The 13,093-nt window shown below is 39.2% G+C and overlaps 1 protein-coding gene across 4 annotated transcripts in view; it reads right to left on the bottom strand.

Annotated features, from left to right (window-relative positions):
• The window catches only part of PDE11A (phosphodiesterase 11A), a 522,267-nt gene that overhangs the window by 95,901 nt on the left and 413,273 nt on the right, over positions 1 to 13,093 (bottom strand). For all 4 annotated transcript variants that reach the window (XM_011991832.1, XM_011991830.1, XM_011991831.1 and 1 more), the window contains 2 exons: positions 4,661 to 4,807; positions 4,293 to 4,400 (listed from right to left, as the gene is read on the bottom strand). In XM_011991832.1, the coding sequence (XP_011847222.1) occupies positions 4,293 to 4,400; positions 4,661 to 4,807 (255 nt within the window). The remainder of the gene's footprint in view (positions 1 to 4,292; positions 4,401 to 4,660; positions 4,808 to 13,093) is intronic.

Genomic DNA, 13,093 nt, shown 5'->3' with positions numbered 1-13,093 from the left:
CAGTAAATGTCAGGGGGTGTCGATGTGTTTGCTGTGATACTTGGTTATTATTAGTGTTTAACTGCAATTCCCCACCAGCGCCATGCTGCCAGCACCACCATAAATTTTAATGTGATCATGTGCTCTTCTCTTTTCATATCCAGTGAATTCTGCAAGATCATAATATTCTATATGAACCCTAGCTGAACCTTAGTGTGATATGAAGAAAGAACACGATTTCAAGCAATGATAGTTGTTCATCATTTTATAGCTTTTTTTAACTGGACACTGAGCAGCATGGTTCCTTGAATAATATTACCCTAAACTAAATTCACTCATTCAATTAATCTTTATTGATATCCTACAGGATGCAGGGCATGGCCCAAAGTGCTAATGAGTACATTTATGGGATAGTAAAGAATACTGACTCTTAAAGAAATCTTTTTTTTCCCCTTGGAAAATCTGTCAGAGCTCATACATCATTTATAAAATCGAAAAAAATGTCTCTGCAACCTTGGCACCACTACATGCCTTTTATTTTACAGAACACAAACAAAAGCAGAGTCATTTCCTATATCTAGTCTACATCGTGAATTTAAGAAATATGTCCATCATCTTTCATCATGTATTTATAGTTATAATTTATTTATTACATATGTGCATGATGGAATATTTGTTCTATAAACTCCTATTAGTAAAGACAATTTATATGATGATCACTGATCTGCAGGTTTTCTTCCTCATTTTAACCACAAATAGTAACTGTTACTACCTACTGTATTTGTCGGAGGAATTCAAAGTATTTGGGAAATTTTAACTACCTAAATATCTCCTTAAAAGCAAAGAATAACATTGAAGCTTTCAAATTTATAAATGTGAAATTTCAGACCAGAGGCATGGAACAAATTAATAAGTTATTAACAGGGTTCCCAGCGAACAAAATGCTCATCATTTTATATCATTTGCCTGTCCTACAGAGTAGTTCTTTTTTTCTTTTAAATATCTAAAGGAACAAAACCGCTTTGTTACCTAGACACGAACCTGAATACTTTCGCAAAACACAATGCTGAGTCAATAGGTTTATTTTCCACCCATGAAGTGATTTTAGGGTTAAAGGTTAGGAAGCTGGGGCATATATTTATAATTTGCTCGTCCTGTTGTACGTGGTGCCAAAATTTGTTCAGCAGTGACACAGAACTATGCATCTCCCCATTCCCAGAGACAATGGGCTTGGAAAAATACACAATCACAGATTTAAGGTCACACGGAGAACACTATGATTCACGTTAACAGCATGGTATGCAAGGTGGCAGTCATAAAACAGGCCCATTCTGATGGGAGAGGCTTTTTTCCGTCAGACTGGTTTTGTTGCTATCTCTTTTAGGAAAAACATTTATTTTGTGGTGGGGTGTGTACCTCAGTGCTAGAAGAAAAGAAGCACTTTCAAGGAAGGTTGGTAAGGTTTTTTTTCCCCTCTTTTCTGGAAACCAGCTGGGAAACTTTGCCTTGGAGCGCCATCTAGAGGAAGCCTCAGCACTTAGCTTTATGACATTAACCAGGCTGTATCCAATGGTTGGTATATGGTGAATTTCTTTTCTTTCTTTTTTTCCCCCCTAGATTAATAGAGAATTTTGGTTCTAACACAACCCACTGACAGGAAATATGGGATCCCTGGAATGGAAATTTAATCACTGATAAGATCAAAACATTGAAAGGCTTTCAGAGTCTTCAGGAGTGCCCAAAACATGAGTGTCCATTGGTGGAAAGAAATGGGGCATCATTTTACCATAGGCCAAGGTCACATTCCAGAGATGAGAATTGATGAGTGAGTTAAATTTATTTTTAGCTACACTGATTGAGTAGTCTTTGTTACTTCTGTAATTATTTTCTTAATTAAAAATTTCTGATTAACCAGATTGACCAAAGTCAAGTTTGGAGAAGATAACTTATGCTAGAGAAAAACAAATGTTGACACTTTTAACTGACTGTAACCCTTGGTTAAGTGCAACAAAATTTAATGAGCAGAAAACACTATATTTTCCAGATGTGGCTACTCAATACAATGTGAAAGAGACCAAAATAACGTTGTATTCTTTCTGAAGTCATGTTTCTGTTTTGTGATCTCCTCCACCCCTCCTCCTTAGAGAAATTTAACAATGAAGTCTCCTCTTTCTGTGTTAGCATGAATGCAAAAAAAACCAAAACCTAAGCCTTCTCCAACAATGCTGCTCTTCAAGATTGCTGATCATACTTGCAAAAACAATTGCACCCTGGAAATAATCTGATGATATGAGCATCCCTATTGTGGTGACATAGTTTAAGAATTCTATTTTCTTCAATTTCTTGGAAAGGATCAAAATTGCCCATATAATGGAAGTACCCACTGCAGAAAACTGGGTATATATTTCCTTTTGCTCCTAAGTGTCCACTGTAACCCTGGTGCTCTTGCCAGTTTCCCCTATTCCAACTATTTTAAGTCTTGTCATAAAAATCTGTCTCTGTCTTTGACATTTCTAACTCAAAAATGTCACAGCCATTTCTTTTCCCTTCACTGAACAGGGTTCCTGCTTACTTATTTTGGTAATTCAGCATGAATCCATAGGTTTTCCAAAATAAAGGGGTAAGAAGTTTTTTATTGACTGTCCTCTGTGGGCCAGACACATGAACTCTGTACACAAAAAAATTATACCTTGTTTACTAAGTTATGCTATGGAAAAACAAAATGAAGATTTTTTTTTTCCCAAGCAATGGTTGTCACTTGAGCCATTAAGCCTCATGGTTCAAAGCATCTTCCTTTCTCACTTGACTGGCTCACTCCTCTGATGGTGGATGTAACAGAAGAATGGAACCAGTCCAGTTTTCCCAGGCCAGTCTGCCTGTTTCTTAAGCAGTCGAGGACCCAAAGCACAAGTCCCTAGTACAAAAGACATTCTAGCCCCATCTTCTTATGCCAGATGCACATTTCAGCTCATGTCAATTCAACATACATTTTTTGAAAACCCACCAAGTACATGACAGAGTGCAAGGCGCTGGTGCGACCCTCAGTAAATGGTGGTTGAGCAAATAAGTAGATGTTGTTGAAAGAACAAGAAATGATCTCTTCCCTCAGTACCTTACTCTATAGGAGGATGACAGATTTGTAACTTAAAATACATAGTAGCAAGAAAGATGTGTTGTACTAGATACAGTACAGGGAAAGAAGTAATTATTGATGATTTGGGAGAAAGGGGAAGACTTTTGTAGAAAAACTGGCTTTAGATCAATGCCTTAAAGGATGAGTAAAATTTTAATAGACAGAAAATGAGGCAGAGTTTTTTTTTTTTTTTTTTTTGTGAGGAAGAATCAGAACAGAATCATCTTTGTTCATTTGGACCAAAGGAAAATGCATTTCATTTGGCGCTCTGATTTTCTGTTTAAATTTTAGTCTGGCTGCAAAAATATAAGGTATTTGCTTCATGTTGGAAGAATCCAAGACTCACGTTCTCTTTTTTGGTATGGCAATTTGTTTACACACACCCACAGATATGTACGTACACGTGTGTATATATAACTATGAGACCAAAGAAACCAACATATTTAAGCCAGAAAACATTTTACTTGATAGCGTAACAATGTAGTAGAAATTGTGCCAAAACAAGCCTTATTTCTTGCCAAAAGACGTAAATAGAGGATTTGTTTCAATCTTTGCCACAAACATTTGCTTTCAGATTAAATTCCAAGGCTTACCTCTGCCCAGCTGTGCTAGGTATCTCCGTGAAACAGACTGGCCACCATCACTGGGTTAAAACCCGGTGGGATGGAGATTTTAAGGCAAGTAAGCCCTAAACCTGCAGAGCGCGCACTCCTACCCCTCTTTTCCCCTTGGCCTCCCTGGGCATTCTCTCAAATAGGCATCCTCTCAGGATTTCCATATTCCTGTGGGTGATGTTCACACCTCCCTACTGGCTTTCCACCAGCCAAGAGTCATATCCAGTGATCTCTTTGTTCTGTTACTCATCTACATTTCCTCTACAAAAAGATTACTTTAAAAATCTGAGCATTTCTTTTGTAAAAGAACCAGTTTACCCAGAAAAAATACTGAAGAGAAGCTCAAGTAATCATTCCAAGGCTACACTGGCTTCAAGGGGTCAACGATGTTATAGCTTTCAAGCTCAGAAATTGCTGGCACATATATACTTTCATAACAAGGGCAGGTAAGTTCCAACATAAAATGATCACATGGTAATTTTTCAGAGAAATGGAAACGTAAAGGAGAAGGCCTGCTAGTTCCTGTGAATGAGAAATGATCTTCCACCATCGCTAAGCACACTTACGGTTAACATCGCGAACATCAGCTGACACACGTTGAAGGCATGTCTCCAGTTGTGGTACAGAACCATCCGATAGTTTTTCCTCACTGTTAAAAGCCACCTACACAGTGTCTGAAATGGGAGGGAGAGGGTGCGTCAGGCAGTTGCAAGTGATTCCAGTGGACCCTTATCTCAAAGGTGCCTTATGTCTGAGTAACCCTCAATGATCACAGGCCTTCCACAAACATCTCTTCTGGTTCCTACAGTAATCCCCTGAGGTGTGCAGGGCAGGGATTATCATCCCCATTTTGTATTTGGGAAACTGGTGGTTCAGAGTGCCTAACACATTGTCCCAGGTGAACTGCTTGGATCACCCAAGACAGACATCTTACCTCATAGTCAATTTTAAATTTCTGTACCATCCCCAGCTCCATGAACATCCGGAGGGCAGCTGTGATCATGGCATCAACATCAAGAGAAAAGTCATCAAAATGAATGTCATCGATGGCAAGTTCTGACACCAGAGGGATGTTGGCTGCCTACAAAAGCAAAAGACATAAGTCAAGCCAAGTTCACCAGCTTTCCTAAACCCCCATCCTGCTCTCCTCCCTTGCTTATCAGAAGTGCCACATAAATCAGGCCTGACCTGCACTTACACCCTGATACAGCTAAACTCTGAGCTGTAAATGTCTTTGTTTCTGAACTGCAAATGCCCCAAGCAAATGAAGGTGGGGGCAGAGGGGCGGGGGGCAGGGGGCGGGAGGGAAACTAATCTGAAGATAAAATACACACACTGGATCTAGTCTGCAGAATTCAGAATACAGCACTGTCAAGTTTATGGAAACCGTGGTCATACAATATATTCTGATGCATATTACAGAGCACTAAATGCAAGAAACATCTGGGCAGCCAGCAGCTGTGAATTTTAATTGATGCTATTCAGGAGAAGGAGATGGGAATACACCACTTTGCCTTGTTTCTTCTATCCTTATATCCTGTAGCTTGCAAGTGTTCTTTGTTACACACGTGTTCTGTATATTCATAATGACTGAAAGGATCAGACAGTACATCTCTGGTGGGAAATATGTTGCCTTAATAAAATAGAGATATCTGGAGGTTTAGCATAAGCATATGTTTCACTGAGGAGATCAATTTCACTGAGGAGATCAATTTTGCTGTCTTGTTTAGCTTCATTCTATATAAACATACAACATAATTATAATACTGGTCATACATATTCAAGGTTTTCAAAACACCCATGTTAGGCAACTGTCAATCAGCTGTCCCACAAACGAGCCTGAAAAGGAGAAAAAGAAAATCTTGGGAAATCATTTGTATGGTGATTTCATTGGCTTTACCATATTCTTTGGATCCACTCTTGGTAAGGGAGTCACTTTTATATTTTCAGGTTATCAGAGACCATTCTGTATTTATATTCCTATCTATTCACTGAGTTTAAATTACCCTGACAGTAATTTATGCCCTGGAGCTACTTACTTTGGCTAAGAGATTCAGTCCAACTCTGGCTGCTCTAAGCATTCCAGAAAACACATCATTAATCCTTCCTTCCCAACTCTATGCTCCTCCATAGGTGGAGCTTAGTTTTCCATGTACTTGTAATTAATTCAACCCCAAAACTCTCTACCAGTTGTCTAAGTCTCCTCTCAAAATGTTCATACGCTTTGGGCATTCCATCAGTTTCACGAATAAATTACTCCCGGAACTTCCTACATTTCTCGAATCTGGACCAACTATCTTCTATGTCTGATATGTAGTTTTCATCCTAGGATACTCCTTCACCGTAATTATGGGGATGTCTTTCTCTCTCTCTTTTGTTTCTCTAGCCCACATCTTTCTCTTTCTTGGTTTCTCCTCTCATTTTGGTGAGATACATCCTGTAACAGATTCCCAAGAAAAGGTATGAGGTAGATTTGTGAGGCCGTGCAGTCTGAAATGTTTTTGTATTACTGTCACATTTCATTAACAGTTTGTCTAGGTAAGATTTCTAGGCTGGAAATCATTCTATTAGAATGTTAAAGGCATTGCTCTTTGATCTTTTGAGCAGTCAGAAGCTATTCTGGGCTATTATACTTTGAAAATAACTCCCCCTCCTACCCAGTTTGTGTAGAATTTTTTTGCTTCAAGAGTTCTGAAATGTCATGGAAATGTGCCTTGGTGTAAGTTTATTTTCATTTATTATCCTAGGCACTTTGTAAGCCTTTTTCTTTCTTTCTTTCTTTTTTTCCCCCAGTGTATCTATTACAGGTTTTTGCTTTGTAGTTACCATGAGGCTTAGCTTTAGCTGTAGTAAATTATTTTAAAGGCTTATCTTTAGCTATAATAAATTATTAAGATGACATCTTAATTCTGATTGCAAAAAAAGAGAGAAAAAAACAATACTTAATTCCATCCCCCGCTGCATTTTGATTTTTTGTTGTCACTTTAAACCTTACTTTTTAAAAAAAATTTATTATACTTTAAGTTCTAGGGTACATGTGCACAACATGTAGGTTTATCACATATGCATACATGTGCCATATTGGTTTGCTGCACTCATTAACTCATCATTTACATTAGGTATATCTCCTAATGCTATCCCTCCCCCCTTCCCCCACCCCACGACAGACCCCGGTGTGTGATGTTCCCCACCCTGTGACCAACTGTCTCATTGTTCGATTCCCACCTATGAGTGAGAACATGTGGTGTTTGGTTGTAAGCCCATTTCTTAATTGGAAAATTATGTCTTTTAATTCTAGAAAAACATTTTAAAATAAGCTCTTTGAAGATTTCTTCTTCTCTTTTATTTTTCTGGAATTCTCTTAACTTGATCTTTGGACTGGTTTGTCTTTCTTTTCTTTTCTTTTCTCTTCTCTTCTTTTCTCTTCTTTCTTCTTTCTTTCTTTCCTTTCTCTTTTCTTTTAGTTTTAATTTTCTTTTTCTTTCATGCTTTTCATTTCTCATATGTTTTATTTCTTTTTCTTTTTGCTCTGTTTTCTAGGAAATTTCTTCTTACTGTTGAGATTTTAATACCACGGTTTTCATTCTAAGAACTCTTCTTTTGTTGTCTGGATATTCCTTTTTATATAATTTTAATAGCACCCTAATTTTATTTCACAGATACAATATTTTCTCTTACCTGCCTGAGGATGTGAATGACAATTCTATTTGTCATTTTCTTCTCCTCTTATAATTTGCTTCACTCTCTGTATTTTGTTTTAGTCTCTTTTTTAAAATTGTGGTACAAATACTGTACTGTGTACAGTACAGTATTGTTAACTATATGCACATTGTCAAACAACAGATCTCTAGAACTTTTTCATCTTGCATGGCTGTAACTCCATACCTATTAAACAACTCCCCATTTCCTCCTCCTCCCAGCTACTGGCAACCACCATTCTTTCTGTTTCTATGAGTTTGATTACTCTACTTCATACAAGTAGAATCATGCAATATTTGTCTTTTTTGTCATTGGCTTATTTGACTTAGCATAATGTCCTCAAAGTTTATCCATGTTAAAGCATATGACAGGTTTTCTTTTTTTAAAAAACTGAATAATATTCCATTGTATGCATATACCACATCTTTGTTCTATTCATCAATCAATGGTTTCATCTCTTTCTTCATCAGCCAACTTTCAATAAATTATTTTAATACATTAGAGGCTTTAGAAATATTAGAGGTTTTCCCCAGTGGCCTGGTAATCTTTAGTTTTCCACTCCTGTGTAAAAGTGGGGCTCTAAAAGTTTCTATTGCAGCTTCTGGGGGCTTCTCTGTAGGGGGAATGTGTCTGACCTGGGGAAGCCACCAAATGTCAGCGTCTTTGTGTCTTTACTCTTTAGCTACTCAGAATCCCCAGAGAAGAGTCTTCTGACTGGAGCCTAGTGGGGAAGCAGGTTGGAGGAGGAGTCTCAGCATTGGTCTCCTGTTCATTCAGTCCTCCTGTTTTCACCCTGCACACCCACCCTCATGCTCTGCACTGACAATCCCCTAACCCAAAGACCCACGATTATACTCTCTCCAGACGACAAGCCTCTAGTCTTTATGGAATGGGGAGTAGAACAAAGGATCTGGGGCTCTAACTGCTTCTTAAGACTCTCTGTTTTCCTGTTTATAAGCCCATCTTCATTTGCACTTCCAAAGGTACTTAATTAGTCAATTCCTGAGCTATTTGTGGGGAGGAGTCTATGCTATAAATCTGCTTGCCTCTCAGCTTTTCCTATTGCTAGGTTATTTTGGCTGTCTTGAGTTTGCTAAATTACTTCCTATTCATCCATCTGTTTTCCAGCGTACAAAATTTTGTCACTGTTAAGTCCCTTCCCAATTTCTTTGGCTTTGAGAATTTATGCATAAAAAAAAAACCTTTATTTTTGTTTTAGTAGTGCATGGGGAGACAACAAAAGAAAATGGGTGTAGTTGATCTATCATCTTTATCCAAAAATCAATGAAGTTATCTTTAGTAAATGATACCTAGGATGGTCAGCTTGGAGAACTCAGAAGGAAGCCAGCCTTTAGTCTGTAGGCCCTTTGTTTCTATGTACACAGGCCTGGCTGCAGGCATGTAAATCTCTTTCTCTTATTCTGTGCCCCTGTGGGTTCACGTTTACCAGTGAACTCACTTATTAGGCTGTAACAATCTTAGAGGCAGATGCCATGTTTTTGTTTTTGTTTTTGTTTTTTTTTAGAGAAGTTCCAGAACAATTCTTTACTCCTATCATGTGTTTGAAGGTTTGTAAATAGAGAATACCAAGATCTCAGAAATATCTGTGCTTGCTGTAATTTGTTCCAACTCAGAATCAAATGTTAGTGAAAAAACACTTTTGAAGAGATAGAGGTCCCATCCCAAAAGACACAAATCTTTCTGGTCTCAGGAGAGAAGTTTGGTTCTGAATTGGCAAAGGAGGCTGAACCTTGTTACAGTTTGAACCTTGTTTCCAAAGAAGCAGAAACGGTGATAGAGGCAGCACTGCTCCACTCCAGGTGGCCCCTGTCTTGTAGATTATTAATAGTGTATTCCCTGATACCATTATAAATCCTCTACCTTTCAAAAGCACTAAATTCACTTAATTATCTTAAAAATTAAAGAATATAGGAATTTTTTTCATTATGAAATGTTAATGGAAAGGAAATAAGAACATTAGGTTGAAAATGTAAAATGACCTCTGGTTCACCAAGACCCATCCTTATTGACCTTGTCTTTTTTTCCCCTAATAGGTTGATTGATCCGTGGTTAAATCATACCGGTCTGTAGATCACGCTGAGTCCTGCCATAAACCCTTGCTGGCACATGTAGATGAAAGAAAGTTCCAAGCCTTTCAGGAATGACCATTTTCAGCTATTTTGAGAAGTCTGGGTAGTTTTCATCGCCACATTTCTGGGTTCAAGAGCAGGTTCTGGAGAAAACTATGAAGAGTAACAGGCAGCATGTATCTTGAGCAGACAAACATAGAGCTCTGGTCTGCAAAAGATTTGGGAATAGACTTCCATTGAGAAATTCCTTGTTATAGAGACACAGTGCTCCCTGTTGCTTCCAGTAAACAGAAAATGAGATTGCATCTTCCAAACCTATAATTACTCTAGCCATAAGATATTAACAAAACAAATCAAAGTCAATTTCTCCAAGTGTCAGTCTTCAACTTTTAAATATTTATAAGGTGTCATATCCCTAAATCAAAGAGGAGTGCCACAATCCAAAATAACTACTGAATTAATAGCCAGGAAATAACATTTGGATAAAAGAACCATTTACTTTACTGCAGCAATAAATGAAAACATAGAATTATGAGTCCTGGAGCTAATTTGAATAATGTTCAAGAAGTGAGACTCTAGCTGGCTGGAAGTACCTGATATCCTTTGACCATTCCTCTTCTTTGTTTGGGTCTTAATAGTTAAGTGGTTATCAAAGGGAGTCATAAAACTGCCTCCTCTAAAATTGAAAAGGTAGCTTTACAAAGAGGCCATAAAATCTTAAAATATAATCCTGGATCCCTTGACACATGAATATTACATTTTGTGATGCTCAGAAAATGGGGAGAAACAACAAAGTGGGTGGTAGTCCAGCCCTGGCAATTCAAAGGAAAATTGACTTGTTGCTAATTCCAGCCTACTCACTGTCTTAATCCTCTGGACAAAAGCCCTAGTCAGGGGCTTTACGATTCTGGGATTAATGGAGACAGGAGGTTGAGCTGTGGTGATGTGGAAGGGACAGTAAAGTTCTTTCTTTTGCCAATATAATTATAGCCCTTATTATGTGCCAGATACTGTTTTAGTATTATACTTTGCATATACTCACCCATTTGATGTTCACAAGAACCCTACAAGCTTGGGAATAGTTTTAATTCTACGTTATGATGAGGCAACCGAAATAGATAATGAATAAGTTGGTCAAATTCGCACAGTGTGATTGGCAGAGGCAGATTTGAACCTGGGGAGCTTTGTGCTAGAGATTGGTCGTAACCATCACATTGCCTCTCAAAATGGGCCTATGCCAAGCAAGGGTCCCCCTTTCTGTATTATGCAAACTAACTTGGGTGTACCATGCCTGACGTTTGGGATTTATATCCAGATGACTAGCTTTTCAATCCGTTTTTTATTATGAGCAGCCTGGACCCATGTGAGGGACAATGTTTCTGTCTTTACTTATATAAAACTCACTTGGGAAAGTTTCTAAATTCACAACTGACTTTGGAATGAACCCAAATTGTTACTTTGTGTTGATTACAGCTAACCCAGAATCAACTCAAATACTCCCAAGATGATGCTGAAAAAATAACTTGTCTTCTGGGGGAGCAAACAATGAGGAGGTGACAAAGGAGGAGATACATGGTATTAGCAGAGCAGCAATGTTATGAAAAAGTAAGCGTTTTTGTTTGATCCCAGGAGTTTGAGGCTGCAAAACACTATGATCATGCCTGTGAATAGCCACTGCATACACTCCAGCCTGGGCAACATAGTGAAACCCCACCTCTTAAAAAAAGTAGGATTTAAATTCTTCTGGCAATTGTTTTCTCTTGATGTCATTCATTAAATTTGCCTTGTAGTTGCCTAGAACACTCTTCATGACAGATACGGGCTCTCATCCTACCTTTAACACTTACTTGGCTGAGTGGCACTGGGCAAGAAACCGAAGTAAGCCTCAGATTGAGCATTCTTTGTACAAACAATCACAAAATTGTGTTGCATGGCTGTTGTGAGGAGCGAATGAAATAATGCACACAGAGCCTAGCCCAGTGCTTGGAAATAGGAAATACTAAATAACGGTGCTGGCATGCTGGCGCTTGACATTGGTGTGTTGTTGTTATGCTCATTATGATTTTATAGCAGCCCCATAGAAGGATAGGGTGAGTGGAGAAGATTTTGGTACCTAGACTCTGAAGAGCCAAGCTCTATCCTCTGCCCCAGGAGACCTCCCAGTGTAATCCATTGTAATTCAGTACACATGTATTGCGCACCTAACTGTATGCCAGGCGCTGGCATACACTGTGGTTATGTTTGTAAAATCAGCGTGGTCCCTGTGCTCGCAGCCTGTCAGAGGATACAGAGAAACAAACAGGCAATTACAGAACAGTATGGGTTAAGAGCTGCGTGGGGGAAACACGGGACTCCATAGGAACCCCTGGGAGAGTTTAGTGAAATACATTCGGCTTCACGTTCCTGCCTTAATTCCAAACTGTCATTAAACCTCAGCTTTATAAAGTACATCTAGTAATTTAAACAGTTAAAAAATAGTTACTATGATCAAAAATGTTTAAAGGTCATAGAGCATAACCTAAGAAAAGCTGTGGACTCCATTCCTGAGACGCTCACTGCCTACTCAAGAAGAAAGAATACACAATGATTCATGGTAGGCGACAGAGCGAAAAAAAAAAAAAAAAAAAAAAAAAAAAAAAAACAGAGGCATAAAGTTCAGAGGCAACAACAGGAGTGAGCGTATGAGATGCCAAGAAGCACAATGGAGGAGGACCATCCGATGTGGGCATTGGAGGGTGAATGCAAGTTCACTAGGAGAATGAGTAAGGAAACATGGCGGAGAACAGCACTGCCGAAAAGAGTTTCAGTCTCCCCTGAAGATGGTGCAATACCAGGAGGCACAGAGGGCCCCATTGTTAACAAAAACAAACAAACAAACAAAAAACAAAAACAGTGCTCGGTCACAGAGATCCAAGACTTCCTCTAAGAGGCGTGGACCCCTTGGCTGCCTGAACAACTGTAAAACTTGAGTTCATCCAAGTCAAGGGCACCCGCTTTGCCAAGCTCCAGTGGCCTCGGACCACAGTGCAGGTGTCTGGCTTGCATGTGACTCCAGGACTGACCTCTGTTCACTGTCCATGCCAGGTTGACTCCCTCGACCCCTGGCAGTGACCAGTCTCCATTCTCTATGGTCAAACCTCCCAGAACTTCCCCTTTGAAGCTCTGGTCCCAATTTTAGTTGCGGCAGGTAACAAATGTGTGGGCCCTTTTCGTATGGGAAAGCATTGTCAGTGTTTCCTTTTCCCTTTCTTTGCTGCACTCAACAGCAAACCCTTTCTTTCCTCTACTGGGAAAAATTGAAGACAAGACCAAGCAACTCTCTGTGTCCTCCAGGGAAAAGGAATTTGTTTTCGGTTGAGTGGGATTCTGGGTCTAATGGGCCGTCAGTTATCTGTTTTGAAAGAACCAGGGGAAAAGAGAGAGTACTCTAGAGCCAGAAGGAAGGAAGGACGTGCTCCTGGGGGAGATAAGTAAGAGAGGAAGGGCCAGGCGTGGTGGCTTATGCCTGTAATCCCAGCACTTTGGGAGGCCAAGGCAGGTGGATCACCTGAGGTCAGGAGTTTGAGACCAGCCTGGAC

Source organism: Mandrillus leucophaeus, unplaced genomic scaffold (genome assembly GCF_000951045.1).
Source record: "Mandrillus leucophaeus isolate KB7577 unplaced genomic scaffold, Mleu.le_1.0 Scaffold40, whole genome shotgun sequence".
Classification (NCBI taxonomy): domain Eukaryota; kingdom Metazoa; phylum Chordata; class Mammalia; order Primates; family Cercopithecidae; genus Mandrillus; species Mandrillus leucophaeus.
Note: the sequence above shows the minus strand (reverse complement) of the source record. Positions and strands in the feature narration are given on the sequence as shown.